Source organism: Panulirus ornatus, chromosome 43 (assembly GCF_036320965.1).
Source record: "Panulirus ornatus isolate Po-2019 chromosome 43, ASM3632096v1, whole genome shotgun sequence".
In the NCBI taxonomy this organism is placed as follows: domain Eukaryota; kingdom Metazoa; phylum Arthropoda; class Malacostraca; order Decapoda; family Palinuridae; genus Panulirus; species Panulirus ornatus.
In genome coordinates this window covers 32,617,403-32,634,611 of record NC_092266.1, presented here as the reverse complement: position 1 = coordinate 32,634,611, position 17,209 = coordinate 32,617,403, and the positions used below count along the sequence as shown (strand labels likewise).

At 39.2% G+C, this 17,209-nt stretch overlaps 1 protein-coding gene and 1 long non-coding RNA gene across 4 annotated transcripts in view; one reads left to right on the top strand and one right to left on the bottom strand.

The window, feature by feature from the left end:
• Window positions 1-3,774: 3,774 nt before the first annotated feature.
• The window catches only part of LOC139762529 (sodium-coupled monocarboxylate transporter 1-like), a 65,985-nt gene continuing 52,550 nt past the window's right edge, over window positions 3,775-17,209 (bottom strand). For all 3 annotated transcript variants that reach the window (XM_071687526.1, XM_071687528.1, XM_071687527.1), the window contains 3 exons: window positions 8,980-9,215; window positions 5,556-5,656; window positions 3,775-4,694 (listed from right to left, as the gene is read on the bottom strand). In XM_071687526.1, the coding sequence (XP_071543627.1) occupies window positions 4,501-4,694; window positions 5,556-5,656; window positions 8,980-9,215 (531 nt within the window). In that variant the 3' untranslated portion in view covers window positions 3,775-4,500. The remainder of the gene's footprint in view (window positions 4,695-5,555; window positions 5,657-8,979; window positions 9,216-17,209) is intronic.
• The window catches only part of LOC139762532 (uncharacterized), a 35,233-nt gene continuing 25,045 nt past the window's right edge, over window positions 7,022-17,209 (top strand). The window contains exon 1 of the long non-coding RNA XR_011715734.1: window positions 7,022-7,088. This is a non-coding gene — a long non-coding RNA (uncharacterized lncRNA). The remainder of the gene's footprint in view (window positions 7,089-17,209) is intronic.

Sequence of the window (17,209 nt, the reverse complement as noted above, 5' to 3'; positions counted from 1 at the left end):
TGTCCCCATAACTTCCTGTAGGTGTGGGGTTTCAGACGTCACATAGTAACAAGTCTCAGTCATATATCAGAATATTCTGTGGTAATAAACACAGTAAACACAGAGACAAACAAATCAGATTGGTGACATATGTAGTGGATGAAAATCATATGGTTGGTGTTTCTGAATGTTGCTTTAATATTAGAATATATTGTCTTGCATAATAAACAATATCAGGGTACACTGTGTGTAATGGTGACAGGCAAGTACGGTAGGGGGGGAATGGTGTCTTGCTCTTCACTGAAGCTCATATCAGTCTGGTGCTGATAAGTGCTGTAACTGTTGGTAATGATATCGTCTCATATATATATATATATATATATATATATATATATATATATATATATATATATATATATATATATATATATATATATTTTTTTTTTTTTTTTTTTTTTTTTTTTTTGCTTTGTCGCTGTCTCCCGCGTTTGCGAGGTAGCGCAACGAAACAGATGAAAGAAATGGCCCAACCCACCCCCATACACATGTATATACATACGTCCACACACGCAAATATACATACCTACACAGCTTTCCATGGTTTACCCCAGACGCTTCACATGCCCCGATTCAATCCACTGACAGCACGTCAACCCCGGTATACCACATCGCTCCAATTCACTCTATTCCTTGCCCTCCTTTCACCCTCCTGCATGTTCAGGCCCCGATCACACAAAATCTTTTTCACTCCATCTTTCCACCTCCAATTTGGTCTCCCTCTTCTCCTCGTTCCCTCCACCTCCGACACATATATCCTCTTGGTCAATCTTTCCTCACTCATTCTCTCCATGTGCCCAAACCATTTCAAAACACCCTCTTCTGCTCTCTCAACCACGCTCTTTTTATTTCCACACATCTCTCTTACCCTTACGTTACTTACTCGATCAAACCACCTCACACCACACATTGTCCTCAAACATCTCATTTCCAGCACATCCATCCTCCTGCGCACAACTCTATCCATAGCCCACGCCTCGCAACCATACAACATTGTTGGAACCACTATTCCTTCAAACATACCCATTTTTGCTTTCCGAGATAATGTTCTCGACTTCCACACATTCTTCAAGGCTCCCAGAATTTTCGCCCCCTCCCCCACCCTATGATCCACTTCCGCTTCCATGGTTCCATCCGCTGCCAGATCCACTCCCAGATATCTAAAACACTTCACTTCCTCCAGTTTTTCTCCATTCAAACTCACCTCCCAATTGACTTGACCCTCAACCCTACTGTACCTAATAACCTTGCTCTTTTTCACATTTACTCTTAACTTTCTTCTTTCACACACTTTACCAAACTCAGTCACCAGCTTCTGCAGTTTCTCACATGAATCAGCCACCAGCGCTGTATCATCAGCGAACAACAACTGACTCACTTCCCAAGCTCTCTCATCCCCAACAGACTTCATACTTGCCCCTCTTTCCAAAACTCTTGCATTCACCTCCCTAACAACCCCATCCATAAACAAATTAAACAACCATGGAGACATCACACACCCCTGCCGCAAACCTACATTCACTGAGAACCAATCACTTTCCTCTCTTCCTACACGTACACATGCCTTACATCCTCGATAAAAACTTTTCACTGCTTCTAACAACTTGCCTCCCACACCATATATTCTTAATACCTTCCACAGAGCATCTCTATCAACTCTATCATATGCCTTCTCCAGATCCATAAATGCTACATACAAATCCATTTGCTTTTCCAAGTATTTCTCACATACATTCTTCAAAGCAAACACCTGATCCACACATCCTCTACCACTTCTGAAACCACACTGCTCTTCCCCAATCTGATGCTCTGTACATGCCTTCACCCTCTCAATCAATACTCTCCCATATAATTTACCAGGAATACTCAACAAACTTATACCTCTGTAATTTGAGCACTCACCCTTATCCCCTTTGCCTTTGTACAATGGCACTATGCACGCATTCCGCCAATCCTCAGGCACCTCACCGTGAGTCATACATACATTAAATAACCTTACCAACCAGTCAACAATACAGTCACCCCCTTTTTTAATAAATTCCACTGCAATACCATCCAAACCTGTTGCCTTGCCGGCTTTCATCTTCCGCAAAATTTTACTACCTCTTCTCTGTTTACCAAATCATTTTCCCTAACCCTCTCACTTTGCACACCACCTCGACCAAAACACCCTATATCTGCCACTCTATCATCAAACACATTCAACAAACCTTCAAAATACTCACTCCATCTCCTTCTCACATCACCACTACTTGTTATCACCTCCCCATTTGCGCCCTTCACTGAAGTTCCCATTTGCTCCCTTGTCTTACGCACTTTATTTACCTCCTTCCAGAACATCTTTTTATTCTCCCTAAAATTTAATGATACTCTCTCACCCCAACTCTCATTTGCCCTTTTTTTCACCTCTTGCACCTTTCTCTTGACCTCTTGTCTCTTTCTTTTATACGTCTCCCACTCAACTGCATTTTTTCCCTGCAAAAATCGTCCAAATGCCTCTCTCTTCTCTTTCACTAATACTCTTACTTCTTTATAAGCCTCCTGCATAAAGGCTAGAGACTTTATGGGTTACTAGAAATTTGTAATGAATACTATTTGATCATAGATTTTAACATACGTACTACACAGACACCAGTGGTAAACTAAAAGGTTAAATGAAGAGTTAGCAGAAGTTTCTGTAAACGATTTGATCGTAGCGGGAAATCTTAACCTACTGGGGTGTAAATGTGAACTTACCAGTTGCTCCACCTAAATTTGCTTGTGGTGCTTTGAAACAATTAGAAGTTTTTGTCATGTGATTATATTAGACTTATTTCTAGATGATAACGAGGATTTTCTTTATCATGTTAAAGTTCGAAAAAAAAATCTTGGCACTATACATGTAATCACCGACAAATTACTTTTGAGGTAACTTTCAACACAAACTGTGAAGCTACTCATCCTGAAAGTCTTGATAAATGACCACATTTTAGACCTGTATATTTCGATGACCTCAGCGTTGCTCTAGTCAGGCAAATCAGTGAAAATTATATGGACGTAGCTTGGCTGAGCTCCAGTAAAACTGATGAAGTAGGTGAAAGACCATACGTGCCAGTGCTTAACAAACAGTCTATTTCCAGAACTAAGGCAGTATGTTGCGACAATGAAATAAAGAAGTTCCCGTTGGCTGACAGTAACGAAACGAGAAGAGTAACCAAAAATAAGATTTCCATAACAGTTTGAGACCTATCTGTCAAAGTAAACATGTTAAGCAGCATATATTGCTGAAAGTGCCAAAGAATCTCAAAGGATTTTATAAGTATCCTAGAAACGAGAGAATCATTACCTAGTCAATTAGTCTATTGATTACAGAAAACGGTGACTTAGGTCAAGGCGATGAAGCCATGGCAAAGATCTTAAATGATTATAATTTCTATGCATATCTATTTATGACTGAAAACGCATTTCATGTCCTGAGTCCAGTTCTATCTCTTAGATATTGACATAAACGTTAAGATAAACTATCAGCACTAAAACAGATAAAAGTAAATAAAATGCATACCTAGCTTCTGAATATAATCACCTTCGGCGAGGCCGTATCATGGGAGAACTTCTCATTCCTAAACAACTTTACATTTTCCGCTTACTAGATGTAGCACAGCCTGGGGCTGCAAGAAACTTTGGAGGATTGTGGTTAACACCAGCACTTTTTCATAGAAATTGGTCCTGGGATGATAATAGATAAAAATAAAATGAAACTGTACCTTGAGTGTTTACTACAAAGATTGCAAGCTTATAAAAGAATAATACATGGAGTGGAGGGATAGTAGTGACAACAATAGTCGTTACTCATCTTAAGAATAAAGCAACTGTATTTTATGTTTTGGTTAATCATTAGTATGAAAATAGTTTTGCAAATCATTTACAATTAATGTAATATCTTTACATTTTGTGACATTTAAAGACATAGATATGTCCAGTACCTTAAATTAAATTCATTGTAACTAACGTACAAACTAATGTACAGACGTTGTCATTTCTTCGAAAAAATATTGACTACCCAGCACAATCTAAAGTGCAACTGTAACAATAGAATCTTTTACAGGTTACTTCATAAACAGATATAGATCCTTAATTTTCGTAGTGGTTGTATGGCAACCACTACAAATTTTGAGCTTCATTAAAAGTATATGCGACAGAATCATGCATTTTGAAAATCAGGTATTCAAACTGATTCAAGCAAAGAGCAACTTGAAAGTCATATTTTGAATTTAGATTATAACAAAAAATGTGTAGCATCTTTTAATCAAATCCTTGATACATATTTTATTTATGTAATTTAAATATCTCAGTTTAGACAAATATCAGTTTGCATATAGAAATATAAAAACTAACCATATATACATTTTTTCTGAGCTCTCTCTAAGCAAGAATGCAATGTTTTGGTTTTCATTGTTGTATGGAAGACAGCAGTATCTTTGGCGCCTACATCTTCACATTATCCTCACTCTCTGTCATTGGAGTGGTGACTGTTATGAGTGAAGTAGGTGCGGTTTCCTCATCCTTCCAGTCACTGCGGGCAAAATCATCAGCTTTGAGGTGCTTCCAAACATGTCGGTACAGTCTAGCACACATTAAGTTTACCATCCGCTCATCCATGGCCGAAGGGGGGACTGGACCTGGAGAATTGAGTACGTCATTAGTTTTATATATAATATCAGTAATGAGGATGGTACATTATGATGACTACTATATTTAGGTATTATGTGTTAGAGAGCAACTAATGCTTTCCAATGTGATAGCAAAGTGTGGTATTGGAACAACAGTGACTGACAATACAAACGAGTGATGCATTCTATAAATATAAACGTCAAACCTAGTAGATAAGACAGTGGTTATCTGGAAGATCAAGAGGGGATGTCTGGGATCATGTATGAAATATGGGTTTTCCATGGTAAAAGAATGGACACTGAAGTAATATGGATATGAGACACGTGTATAATCTTGGGACCTATCTAGTTACTGAAGACTTGATTCGTTTGATTTCGATGGTAATAATGGTTACAAACTCGTGGGCAAACGTTTTCCCTCAAATGAGATGAAGTACATTTTCTTCAACAGAACTGTTTACATATGGAGCGATTTGTCAACGAGAGTGATTGAAATCAGTACTATTCGCAGGTTATTCGTTTTAAAATATCTCAATACCTTCTAAAAATTTACCACGCTAATCTGTGAGTTTCTGATATCTGCCACCATCAAAACTTCCTCAAGAGGACCCAATGGCATGTTGCTGTTTGAAGTCCTTTTTATCCCTTGTATTATGTTTCTTCATATCTATGTTTTGAAGGAGTGGTGATCAGCCTGTGTATAGACAACAGTCCCTAAATTTTACTTTGTTATAAGAATCCAATTAGGACAATGCCCTATTTACATGTATATAGTGATATACCAATCCTTACTCAATTTTGTACAGAGATACAACTGCCCCTGATTCACTTGTACACAGAGATGACAGTGTCCGGTTCCTCACGACCTACCTGTACACAGAGAGACCACACCGCTGACCACCATAGTAATGATGATGGGAACGACACCGGAGTAACAGTATGAGATGTGGTACAAGGTGTTGCTGATGGGCCTGGTGGTGAACAACAAGACTTTCATTAATAAGCTTTAGGAAGTTCAGTAACCTCTACTCACAGATCCCACTACCCCAACAAATATAACATTAACAGATTACAAACACACACTGGCATAACCTGGCAAGCACTAACCATCCTACCTCCCAGCACTAAACTCTAACGCATCAGACATTCAACCATCAGAAACCACACACACACACAAGCGAGTCACACCCTCTTACTCTGGAAATCACCCATCTTTACAGTACTAAAAACACCATATTAACATATCCCAGTACCCGTCATGCCCATGATGCAAAAACCATAAAGAAGCAGACCACTTACTACATAGTGGCCCTGCACTTTCTGCACAGACACACACATAACACAACACTTTATGACCTATAGTGTCAACACTTTATGACATATGATGGATCAGATATAACTGATAATAATATCTCGATATACTTGTCTTGCTTTACATTTTAAACACAGGACAAAGTTTTAATGTATTCTCCCGAGTCTCATCATATATTGGCATAAACACTTCTTACCTAGCAATGACACTACAGGACATATATAAGAAAGTTATATAATACGATCGGAGGGCTGAAGGAACTTAATGGAATTACCATATACTTTTATATTCCTCTCATCTCCACTTACTGAAAACTTTCTTGTGTTTGTTAGTAAAATATACCCGATTAATTGTGTAAAAAAACAAGGAATACAAGATTAACAAGATGAGATGTGGAGTAATAAACATTTACAAAATCTGGCAGAGTTCTAAAGCTCAAATTTCATAACAAAACCGTTGCCCTCATTCTTCAGTGTAATCACTGCATTTAACAGGTATTTCATATCAAGTCCCATTTCTGCATTATGTTCTGTATAGCAGCTCATTGATCAACGTAATGACCACAACAGCACAGACGACCTTTGAATTAGATTTAGTTATGCTTTGAATTTAGATTTGTAACTTTATAACTTTTATGGTGATTTAAGCTTTAGTCCTGCAATTAGAGAAAAAAATTGGCATTTATTGGTTTGATGAGTCCTTTAAGGGTGAAATAATGATGTTCTGGTGATCAGTATAATCTTATCTCAAGTTCAAAGGTTTCCCCTAAGCAAAGCTCTTATATTTTCTAACTATATTAGTCAGCCCTCTCACTTTCTAATTTTCTTTCATAACATAATATTCTGTAAATGGCACCTCATTTCAAGATTTTACAAAGTACTTTTCTCATTACAGGAGTGGTTGAAATATTTATCAAAATGATTATCTCAAAAGTAGTGAATTACACTTGTTTTTCAAATTTCAGGTAACATTTTTCTTAATATTTCTGATATTTTAAGTCAAAGAATTCAGTATGATGAAAGGATTTTATGATGTATAACTAATAAGGCGAATCGCAAGTGCAAGCCATACTGAATCACCTGGTGTACCAGGTAACAATATCCTCAATAGATTGTACTGAACCTAATGGTAGTGATACTTTTAGTGTTAACTGTACATACAACCTGTGAAATCAATCAAACGGGTCAACAATGCATGACTATAGGTTTGGCATGAGAAACGTTGACACACTTGAAAATGCTTCATACTCCTCTCATTGCACTCTAAATTGATTCTTCAATTGAGGCGAATATCTTTATTCACACTATTATATCCAATTCCTAATTATTCGTCTTGTATCTGCATAGGATTAATCCCAAAGTCTTTGATTAACTTGTCTCCTGCCATCCATTCCAGCTGGTCATAGCATCCTAGAACACTCCATATACCTCTGTAACGATATCTTCACATCACACTCACTTGTCACATCTTTCTTCTATCTGCGTATCTCCATAATTCCAGCAAAACAACATAAGTTATCCAACTCCACTGCTCTTATTTTCTTCCTATGCCCTATAACACAAGTTACCTATAACTCCACCACTCTAATTGTCTTCCTATCTTGAACTATAGCACTTCAGTTTCACTTCCATAAATCAAAGCTAGGACACGTACCCTTTCACGCAACCTTCATGTGTATTTGAAGCTTGATATTTTTCCATTCATCAGTACTCATTCATCAGAACTTTAAGTGGACATTCAATTTCTCTTCCTTGCATAACTACTCTCAACATCAGTTTTCCCACAGCCATTCGTACTGAACTTAACTTCCAAATATCTAAACTCATCCATAACTTCCAGTTATTCACCGTACAGAATGATACTATACTGTTGTCTTCCATTTCTCAAAAATTAAGGTCCCTGGGGATAGGGGAGAAAGAATACTTCCCACGTATTCCCTGCGTGTCGTAGAAGGCGACTAAAAGGGGAGGGAGCGGGGGGCTGGAAATCCTCCCCTCTCACTTTTTTTTTTTTTTTTTTTTTAATTTTCCAAAAGAGGGAACAGAGAAGGGGCCCAGGTGAGGATATTCCCTCAAGGGCCCAGTCCTCTGTTCTCAACGCTACCTCGCTAATGCGGGAAATGGCGAATAGTATGAAAGAAAGAAAGAAGAAGATTTACATTCAGCATACTCCTGCATATATTAATGAAGAACCCTTCAATATATCTAGCTCTTCCTCTTATTTAGATAGTAATACATCATCATCTGCATACAGAAATTATGAACTTCCATTCCATTTTTCTGTGATCAAGTTTTACACCATAATCACCTTACATCACTCATCTTATTGTAGTCCCATTAAATATTAGGTAACCATGATAACATCCTACAACCTTGAAGCATTCACTTCCACCCACAGGTGCACTACTATTACAAAAGCTCTTAACAACATTCAGAAGTCTCCCATAGATACTATAAAGAGTCAGAACTTTCCACAGAGCTTTCCTGATTACTTCATCTTAAGCCTTATTATGTACAGCCTTAACCTGAAATATAAATACAGCACGTCACCCTTTTTTTCTTAATTCTGAGGGCAATAAAAGATTTATTGTAAGCTAAAGAAGGATTGGGGAAGATGTACTAAACTATCATATTCACATGATGTATTTGTAATGCTCATTGTTGTAATGTTAATCCCGATATTTTCTGTTCCCAGAATTTATTTACAATTGACTAAGGATCTCTTTCTAAAGGCTCCTGCAGCCCAAGACTGCTACCTCTAATTGTGGAATTGTGAACTAATTTGGAGTGAGAAGTTCTTTGAAAAGACTGTACTCCTAGCAATTCATCCTCATCAAAAGTGGTTTTTCAGTCATGACATAACCTAAAGCAGATGAAGCTTGGTAACACCAGTTATGTAAATTAAGTGCCTGTTTAGTTATGTACTTAGAATTCAGATAATAAAATCAGTAGTCTTTGTAGAGTTAATACACATAATACTAACTTATCCATTAAGCTGGTTTCAGGAGACCAGGTTGTGGTGATGGTTGTTATGCTTGTATTAGTGATGGAGGTAAGGTTGTTGAAGATGGTAAGAGTAGTGTTGAAGTGTTCCATGTTCTCTGGACACCCTTCAGTAGACAGTGGCAGGTTGGGAGGAGAGCCACCACCATGGATGAGCTTCCCAATCACCAGCCACATGCTGGTGATGAGGGATACCATCAACCCCACTATCGCCCCCTGCAATGACCACATAATGCTGTAATTCATTTTTTGTCTCATTATTTTCATACTTGGTTGCCGTTTCCCATGTTAGCAAGGTAGCACCAAGAAACAGATGAAGAAAGGCCACATCCACTCATATATATGAATGAGGAAATATTGACAAAGAGGATATATGTGTCAGGTGGAGGGAACATGGAGAGTGGAAGACCAAACTGGAGGTGGAAGGATGGAGTGAAAAAGATTTTGAGTGATCGAGGCCTGAACATACATATATATATTCCTGGGAAATTATATGGGAGGGTATTGATTGAGAGGATGAAGGCATGTACAGAGCATCAGATTGGGGATGAGCAGTGTGGTTTCAGAAGTGGTAGACGATGTGTGGATCAGGTGTTTGCTGTGAAGAATGTATGTGAGAAATACTTAGAAAAACAAATGGATATGTATGTAGCATTTATGGATCTGGAGAAGGCATATGATAGAGTTGATAGAGATGCTCTGTGGAAGGTATTATGAGTATGTGGTGTGGGAGGCAAGTTGCTAGAAGCAGTGAAAAGTTTTTATTGAGGATGTAAGGCATGTGTACGTGTAGGAAGAGAGGAAAGTGATTGGTTCTCAGTAAATGTCAGTTTGTGGGAGGAGTGCGTGACGTCTCCATGGTTGTTTTATTTGTTTATAGATGGGGTTGTTAGGGAGGTGAATGCAAGAGTTTTGGAAAGAGGGGCAAGTATGCAGTCTGTTGTGGATGAGAGGGCTTAGGAAGTGAGTCAGTTGTTGTTCGCTGATGATACAGCGCTGGTGGCTGATTCGGATGAGAAACTGCAGAAGCTGGTGACTGAGTTTGGTAAAGAGTGTGAAAGAAGAAAGATGAGAGTAAATGTGAATAAGAGCAAGGTTATTAGGTCCAGTAGGGTTGAGGGACAAGTAAATTGTGAGGTAAGTTTGAATGGAGAAAAACTGTAGGAAGTGAAGTGTTTTAGATATCTGGGAGTGGATTTGGCAGCGTATGGAACCATGGAAGCAGAAGTGAGTCAGGGTGGGGGAGGGAGCGAAAGTTCTGGAAGCGTTGAAAAATGTGTGAAAGGTGAGAACATTATCTTGGAAAGCAAAAATGGGTATGTTTGAAGGAATAGTGGTTCCAACAATGTTATATGGTTGCGAGGTGTGGGCTATAGATAGGGTTGTGCGGAGGAGGGTGGATGTGTTGGAAGTGAGATGTTTGAGGACAATATGTGAAGTGAGGTGGTTTGATCAAGTAGGTAATGAGAGGGTAAGAAAGATGTGTGGTAATAAAAAGAGTGTGCTTGAAAGCATAAGAGGGGGTATTGAAATGGTTTGGTCTCATGGAGAGAATGAGTGAGGAAAGATTGACAAAGAGGATATATGTGTCAGAGGTGGAGGGAACAAGAAATTAGAGACCAAATTGGAGGTGGAAGGATGGAGTGAAAAAGATTTTGAGTGATCGGGGCCTGAACATGCAGGAGGGTGAAAGGCATGCAAGAAATAGAGTGAATTGGAACGATGTTGTGTACCGGGGTCGACGTGGTGTCATTAGATTGAACCAGGGCATGTGAAGCATCTGGGGTAAACCATGGAAAGTTTTGTGGGGCCTGGATGTGGAAAGGGAGCTGTGATTTCCGTGCATTATACATGACAGCTAGAGACTGAGTGTGAATGAATGTGGCCTTTGTTGTCTTTTCCTAGCGCTACCTCACACGCATGCAGGGTAAGTGGGTTGTCATTTCATATGTGGTGGGGTGGTGACGGGAATGAATAAAGGCAGCAAGTATGAATTATGTACATGTGTATATATGTATATGTCTGTGTATGTATATATATGTATACGTTGAAATGTATAGGTATGTATATGTGTGTGTGTGGACATGTATGTATATACATGTCTATGTGGGTGGGTTGGGCCATTTGTTCATCTGTTTCCTTGCGCTGCCTCACTAACGTGGGAGACAGTGACAAAGTATAATAGAATATATATATATATAGTAGGGTTGAGGGTCAAGTCAATTGGGAGGTGAGTTTGAATGGAGAAAAACTGGAGGAAGTGAAGTGTTTTAGATATCTGGGAGTGGATCTGGCAGCGGATGGAACCATGGAAGCGGAAGTGGATCATAGGGTGGGGGAGGGGGCGAAAATTCTGGGAGCCTTGAAGAATGTGTGGAAGTCGAGAACATTATCTCGGAAAGCAAAAATGGGTATGTTGGAAGGAATAGTGGTTCCAACAATGTTGTATGGTTGCGAGGCGTGGGCTATGGATAGAGTTGTGCGCAGGAGGATGGATGTGCTGGAAATGAGATGTTTAAGGACAATGTGTGGTGTGAGGTGGTTTGATCGAGTGAGTAACGTAAGGGTAAGAGAGATGTGTGGAAATAAAAAGAGCGTGGTTGAGAGAGCAGAAGAGGGTGTTTTGAAATGGTTTGGGCACATGGAGAGAATGAGTGAGTAAAGATTGACCAAGAGGATATATGTGTCGGAGGTGGAGGGAACGAGGAGAAGAGGGAGACCAAATTGGAGGTGGAAAGATGGAGTGAAAAAGATTTTGTGTGATCGGGGCCTGAACATGCGGGAGGGTGAAAGGAGGGCAAGGAATAGAGTGAATTGGAGCGATGTGGTATACCGGGGTTGACGTGCTGTCAGTGGATTGAATCAAGGCATGTGAAGCGTCTGGGGTAAACCATGGAAAGCTGTGTAGGTATGTATAGTTGCGTGTGTGGACGTATGTATATACATGTGTATGGGGTGGGTTGGGCCATTTTTTTCATCTGTTTCCTTGCGCTACCTCGCAAACGTGGGAGACAGCGACAAAAAAAAAAAGAATATATTTATTTTTTATTTTATTTTACTTTGTTGCTGTCTTCCGCGTCAGCGAGGTAGCGCAAGGAAACAGACGAAAGAATGGCCTAACCCACCCACATACACATGTATATACATACGCGTCCACACACGCAAAATATACATACCTATACATCTCAACGTATACATATATATATACACACACAGACATATAGATATATACACATGTACATAATTCATACTGTCTACCTTTATTCATTCCCATAGCCACCTCGCCACACATGAAATAACAACCCCCTCCCCCCTCATGTGTGTGAGGTATATATTTATTTATTTATTTATTTATTATACTTGATCCCTGTTTCCCATGTCAGCAAGGCAGTGTCAGGGAACAAACAAAGAATGGCCCACCCGCTCACATACACACATATATACATAAACGCCCATACACACACATATATATACATATACATATCAACATATACAAATATACATACATATACATACACATACAAAAACATATACAAATATACACATGTACATATTCATACTTGTTTGTCTTCATCCATTCCCAGGGCCTTCCCGCCCCACAGGTAACAGCATCGCTGCCCCCTACTTCAACAAGCTAGCACCAGAAAAACAGACAAGAAAGGCCACGTTCGTTCACACTCAGTCTCTCGCTGTCATGTGTAATATGTGTAATCCATCAAAAACATGACTCCCTATCCACATCCAGGCCCCACAGACCTTTCCATGGTTTACCTCAGACGTTTCACATGCTCTGGTTCAGACCATTGACAGCACGTCGACCCCAGTTTACCACATCGTTCCAATTCATTCTATTCCTTGCATGCCTCTCACCATTCTGCGTATTCAGGTCCTGATAGTTCAAAATCTTTTTCGCTCGTCCTTCTACCTCCAATTGGTCTCCCGCTTCTCCTTGTGTCCTCCACCTCTGACACATATATCCTTTTTATCACCCTTTCCTCACTCATTCTCTCCATGTGTCCAGACCCTTTCAACACACCCTCTTCTACTCTTGCAATCACACTCTTTTTATTACCACATATCTCTCTTACCCTTTCATTACTTTCTCGATCAAACCACCTCACACCACATATTGTCCTCAAACATTTCATTTCCATCACATCCACCCTCCTCATCAGAGCCTTATCTATAGCCCACGCCTCACATCCATATAGTATGGTTGGGACCACTATTCCTTCAAACATACGCCCATTTTTGTCCTTCCAGATAACGTTTTCTCTTTCCACACATTCTTCAGTGCTCCTAGAACCTTCACCCCTTCCCCTAAGCTATTACTTGCTTCTGCTTCCATGGTTCCATTCACTGCCACATTCACTCCCAGATACTCCATTCAAGCTCACACCCTAACTAAATTGCCAATTTCCCTCAGCCCTGATGAATGTAATAATCACTTTGCTATTATTCACATTCATTCTTAACTTTCTCCTTTCACACACTTTTCCAAACTCAGTCACCAGCTTCTGCAGGTTTTCAGTCTAATCTGCCATCAGTGCTGTATCATTAGCAAACAACAGCTGACTCACTTCCCCAGCCCTCTCATTCCCAATAGACTGCAAGCTCACCCCTCTCTCTAAGACTAACACATACCTCCCTCACCACCCATTAACAAATTGAACAAACGTGGTGACATCACACACCCCTGTCACAGACCAACCTTTGCTTGGAACCATTCACTCTCCTCTCTTCCTACTCTTTTACAGGCCTTACACCCTTGATAAAGATAAATAAAAAAAAACTCACTGCTTTTAGCAGCTTTCCAACCACACCATATATTCTTAAGACCTTCCACAAAGCATCTCTATCAACCCCATTATATGCCTTCTCTTGATTCACATACTAATTCATCTGTTCTGTAAGTATTTTTCACACACATTCTTTAGAGCAAACACCTGATCCACACATCTTCTACCACTTCTGATGCCCATATTCATTGAAAATCCTTACCAACCAACCAAAAACACAGTCATCTCCTTTCAGAAGAAATTTAACTGCAGGACCATTCACTCAACCTCATTATATGCCTTCTCAAGATCCACGTACTAATCCATCTGTTTTTGTAAGTATTTTTCACACACATTCTTTAAAGCAAACATCTGATCCACACATCCTCTACCACTTCTGATACCCACATTCATTGAAAATCCTTACCAACCAACCAACAATACAGTTATCCCCTTTCTAAAGAAATTCAACTGCAGTACCATTCACTCCAACCATCTTGCCATAATTCTTCTTATGCAAAGCTTTCAGTACCTCTTCTCTCTTCATAAAACCACTCTCCATGACTCATTTCACATACTACCCCGGCCAAAACACCCTGCATCTACCATTGTCTTTGAACACATTTAACAATCTTTTAAAATTCTCACTTTATCTCCTGTTAACACTTACCCTTATACCCCTTTTACCAGTGTTCCCATTTGTTCTCTTGTTTGTCACATTATTTACCTCCTTCCAAAACATCTTTTTCTCTCCAAAGTTTACTGATATGCTCTCTTTTTCATCTCCTGCACCTTCCTCTTGACCTCCTACTGATTCATTTTATACATCTCCCAATTATTTGCACTCCTTCCCAGTAAGTACCAACCAAAGGCCTCTCTTTTCACTTTCACAAGCAACTTTACTTCTTCACCCTACCACTCACTACCCTTTCTAATCTGCTCACCTCCCACCTTTTGCATACCACATGCATCTTTTGCACATGCCATCACTGCTTCCCTAAATATCTCTAATTCACCTCCCACTCCACTTGCGCCACTAATTCTTGCCTTCTTCTATTCTACACCCAGTCTCGTCTGGTATTTTTTCACGCAAGTTTCTTGTGCGAGCTTACTTTCACCACTCTCTTCTCATCACTGTTTCCTCTTTTTCAAAACACTGAACAATTGTACATCCTAACCTCCACAAGACATTGATCAGACATCCCACCAGCTGCCCCTCTCAGCACATTTACACCCAAAAGTCTCTCTTTTACACGTCTATCAATAAATATGTAGTCTTATAATTCCCACTGACCAACTGACCCACTCACGTATACTTGTGCATATCCCACTTTTTAAAGCAGGTATTCCCAATCACCAGTCCTTTTTCAGAACACAACTCTATAAGCTCTTCACCATTTCCATTCATAAGACTAAATACCCCATGTGCCCCAATTATACCCTCAACATTACATACCTTCATATTTAAATTTTAAATCACCCATCACTAATACCTGGTCTTTTACTTCAGAATTGCTGACACTCTCACTCAGCTGCTCCTAAAAATACTTGCCTCTCATGATCTTTCTTCTCATGGCCAGGTGCATAAGCTCTAATAATCACCCATCACTCGCCATCCACCTTCAGTTCTACCCACATCATCCTAGAATTTACTTCCTTACATTCTATCACACACTCCCACAACTCCTGCCTCAGGAGTGGTTCTACTCCTTCCTTAGCTCTTCTATCATCAACCCCTGATCTTACTCCTAAGACATTTCCAAACCATTCTTTCCCTTTACCCCTGAGCTCTGTTTTACTCAGAGCTAGAACATCCAGGTTTCTTTCCTTAAACATATCAACTATCTCTCCTCTTCTCATCTTGGTTACTCCACACACATTTAGACGAGGAAGATGAGAACTCCATGCCTGGCTCTTTCTTCTGTTCCCACTTTTAGAAATTGCAATACAAGAAGTGTGGGTTTCCAGCCTAATGCTCTAAACCCCTATTGTTCCCTTGTATGACACACAGGGAAGACAGTGATAGAATTCTTTCTCCCCTACCCCAAATTACTTTTTATGATGTAATAACATGCCAACCCCAGATCACTTTATATGATGTAGTAACATGCCACCATTGTTTACAGATTAGTTTTTTAGTAAAACAACTCACCGCAAATATAAATTGGTACAGTAATATAAGAATATGATGTAACTATGATGGTGAGGCATGTTGCACATGTCTTAGGGAACTGATCATCTCTCATCAAAACAAGTAATCCCTGTGAATAGAAGGGTGAGGTAGCCATAGTGGTCTTATCAGGACTTAATTGTGCAGCATCTCCTGAAGAAGCAATAAGGAAATTGTTCTTAATTTCTGCATTGCATTTGAACAGTGATGAAATATTGTGAAATATTCAAGATATTCCCACTCTACTGGCTGCCTCACTTGGTAAAAGGGCTTTATAGTCTTACATATCTACCAGACCTTGCCTGTGCTCCACAGCTTTAAAGGTCGGATTGGTGCATTTATCACTTAGGGCTAAATAGCTAAAAACAAAATTGAATTTACTAATTGCTACCAAAATTGATAAATAAATTACTTTCATTCCTTAGTCCTGTGGTGTGTTGAATGTAACACATTTACTATACTTCCTACTGACCTCTCTTGCCATCATTGCACTCACTGCACAATTTATGCTAACAACTAGATGTAGGACTTAAGTAGACCAGATCCTTAAGTAAACCAGATAATGATCTTCTAACTATGGCTGGCTTCAGAAGAACCTTTCTCGTGGCTCGATACTGCAAAGCAGTACAATATGATACTCTTCATGCATTTTTGGAATTTTTATGAAAAAGTTAAAACAAAAGCATTGAAAATAGATGTATAAGTAGGGATTACATACCATAAAGTATAAAACAAGCTCAGGATGGGTAAAAGCCATTATGGGAATAAAGTAGTATTGCAAGTCCAGCCCTACATCTTTTTTCATCTTCAGTTTGTGTCATGCACATGTTAATGGCTGTGGATCATCAATAGTTATCTACCTCTCGGTGCCACAGATCAGTCTATCTGCAGTTACACCATGCTTTACATTCTAAATCTGAAGTATGATTATTTAAACACTTGTATGATTTTAATTGCTAATTAAAACTTCTCTCATAACAGCTGTGTACATGTACGTTCTTTTCTCATAATTTACTTACAAAGATAGTGTATCATGGCCACAACTTAATTTAGACGCACTGGTGCTGTTACTGGAAACTAGGTGTAAGAGAAGAGAAAAGACATAGGGTTGAACTAAGAATAGAATTATATTTTGAATGCAATAGCATTGCTTGTTTGTATACTTTCTGGCAGTTTATCCTTACATAAGCCTGCATATTAACATTAACATTTCTCCTTTACCAAATGTGATTTACATGTGATAATAATAAGAATGTATTGTA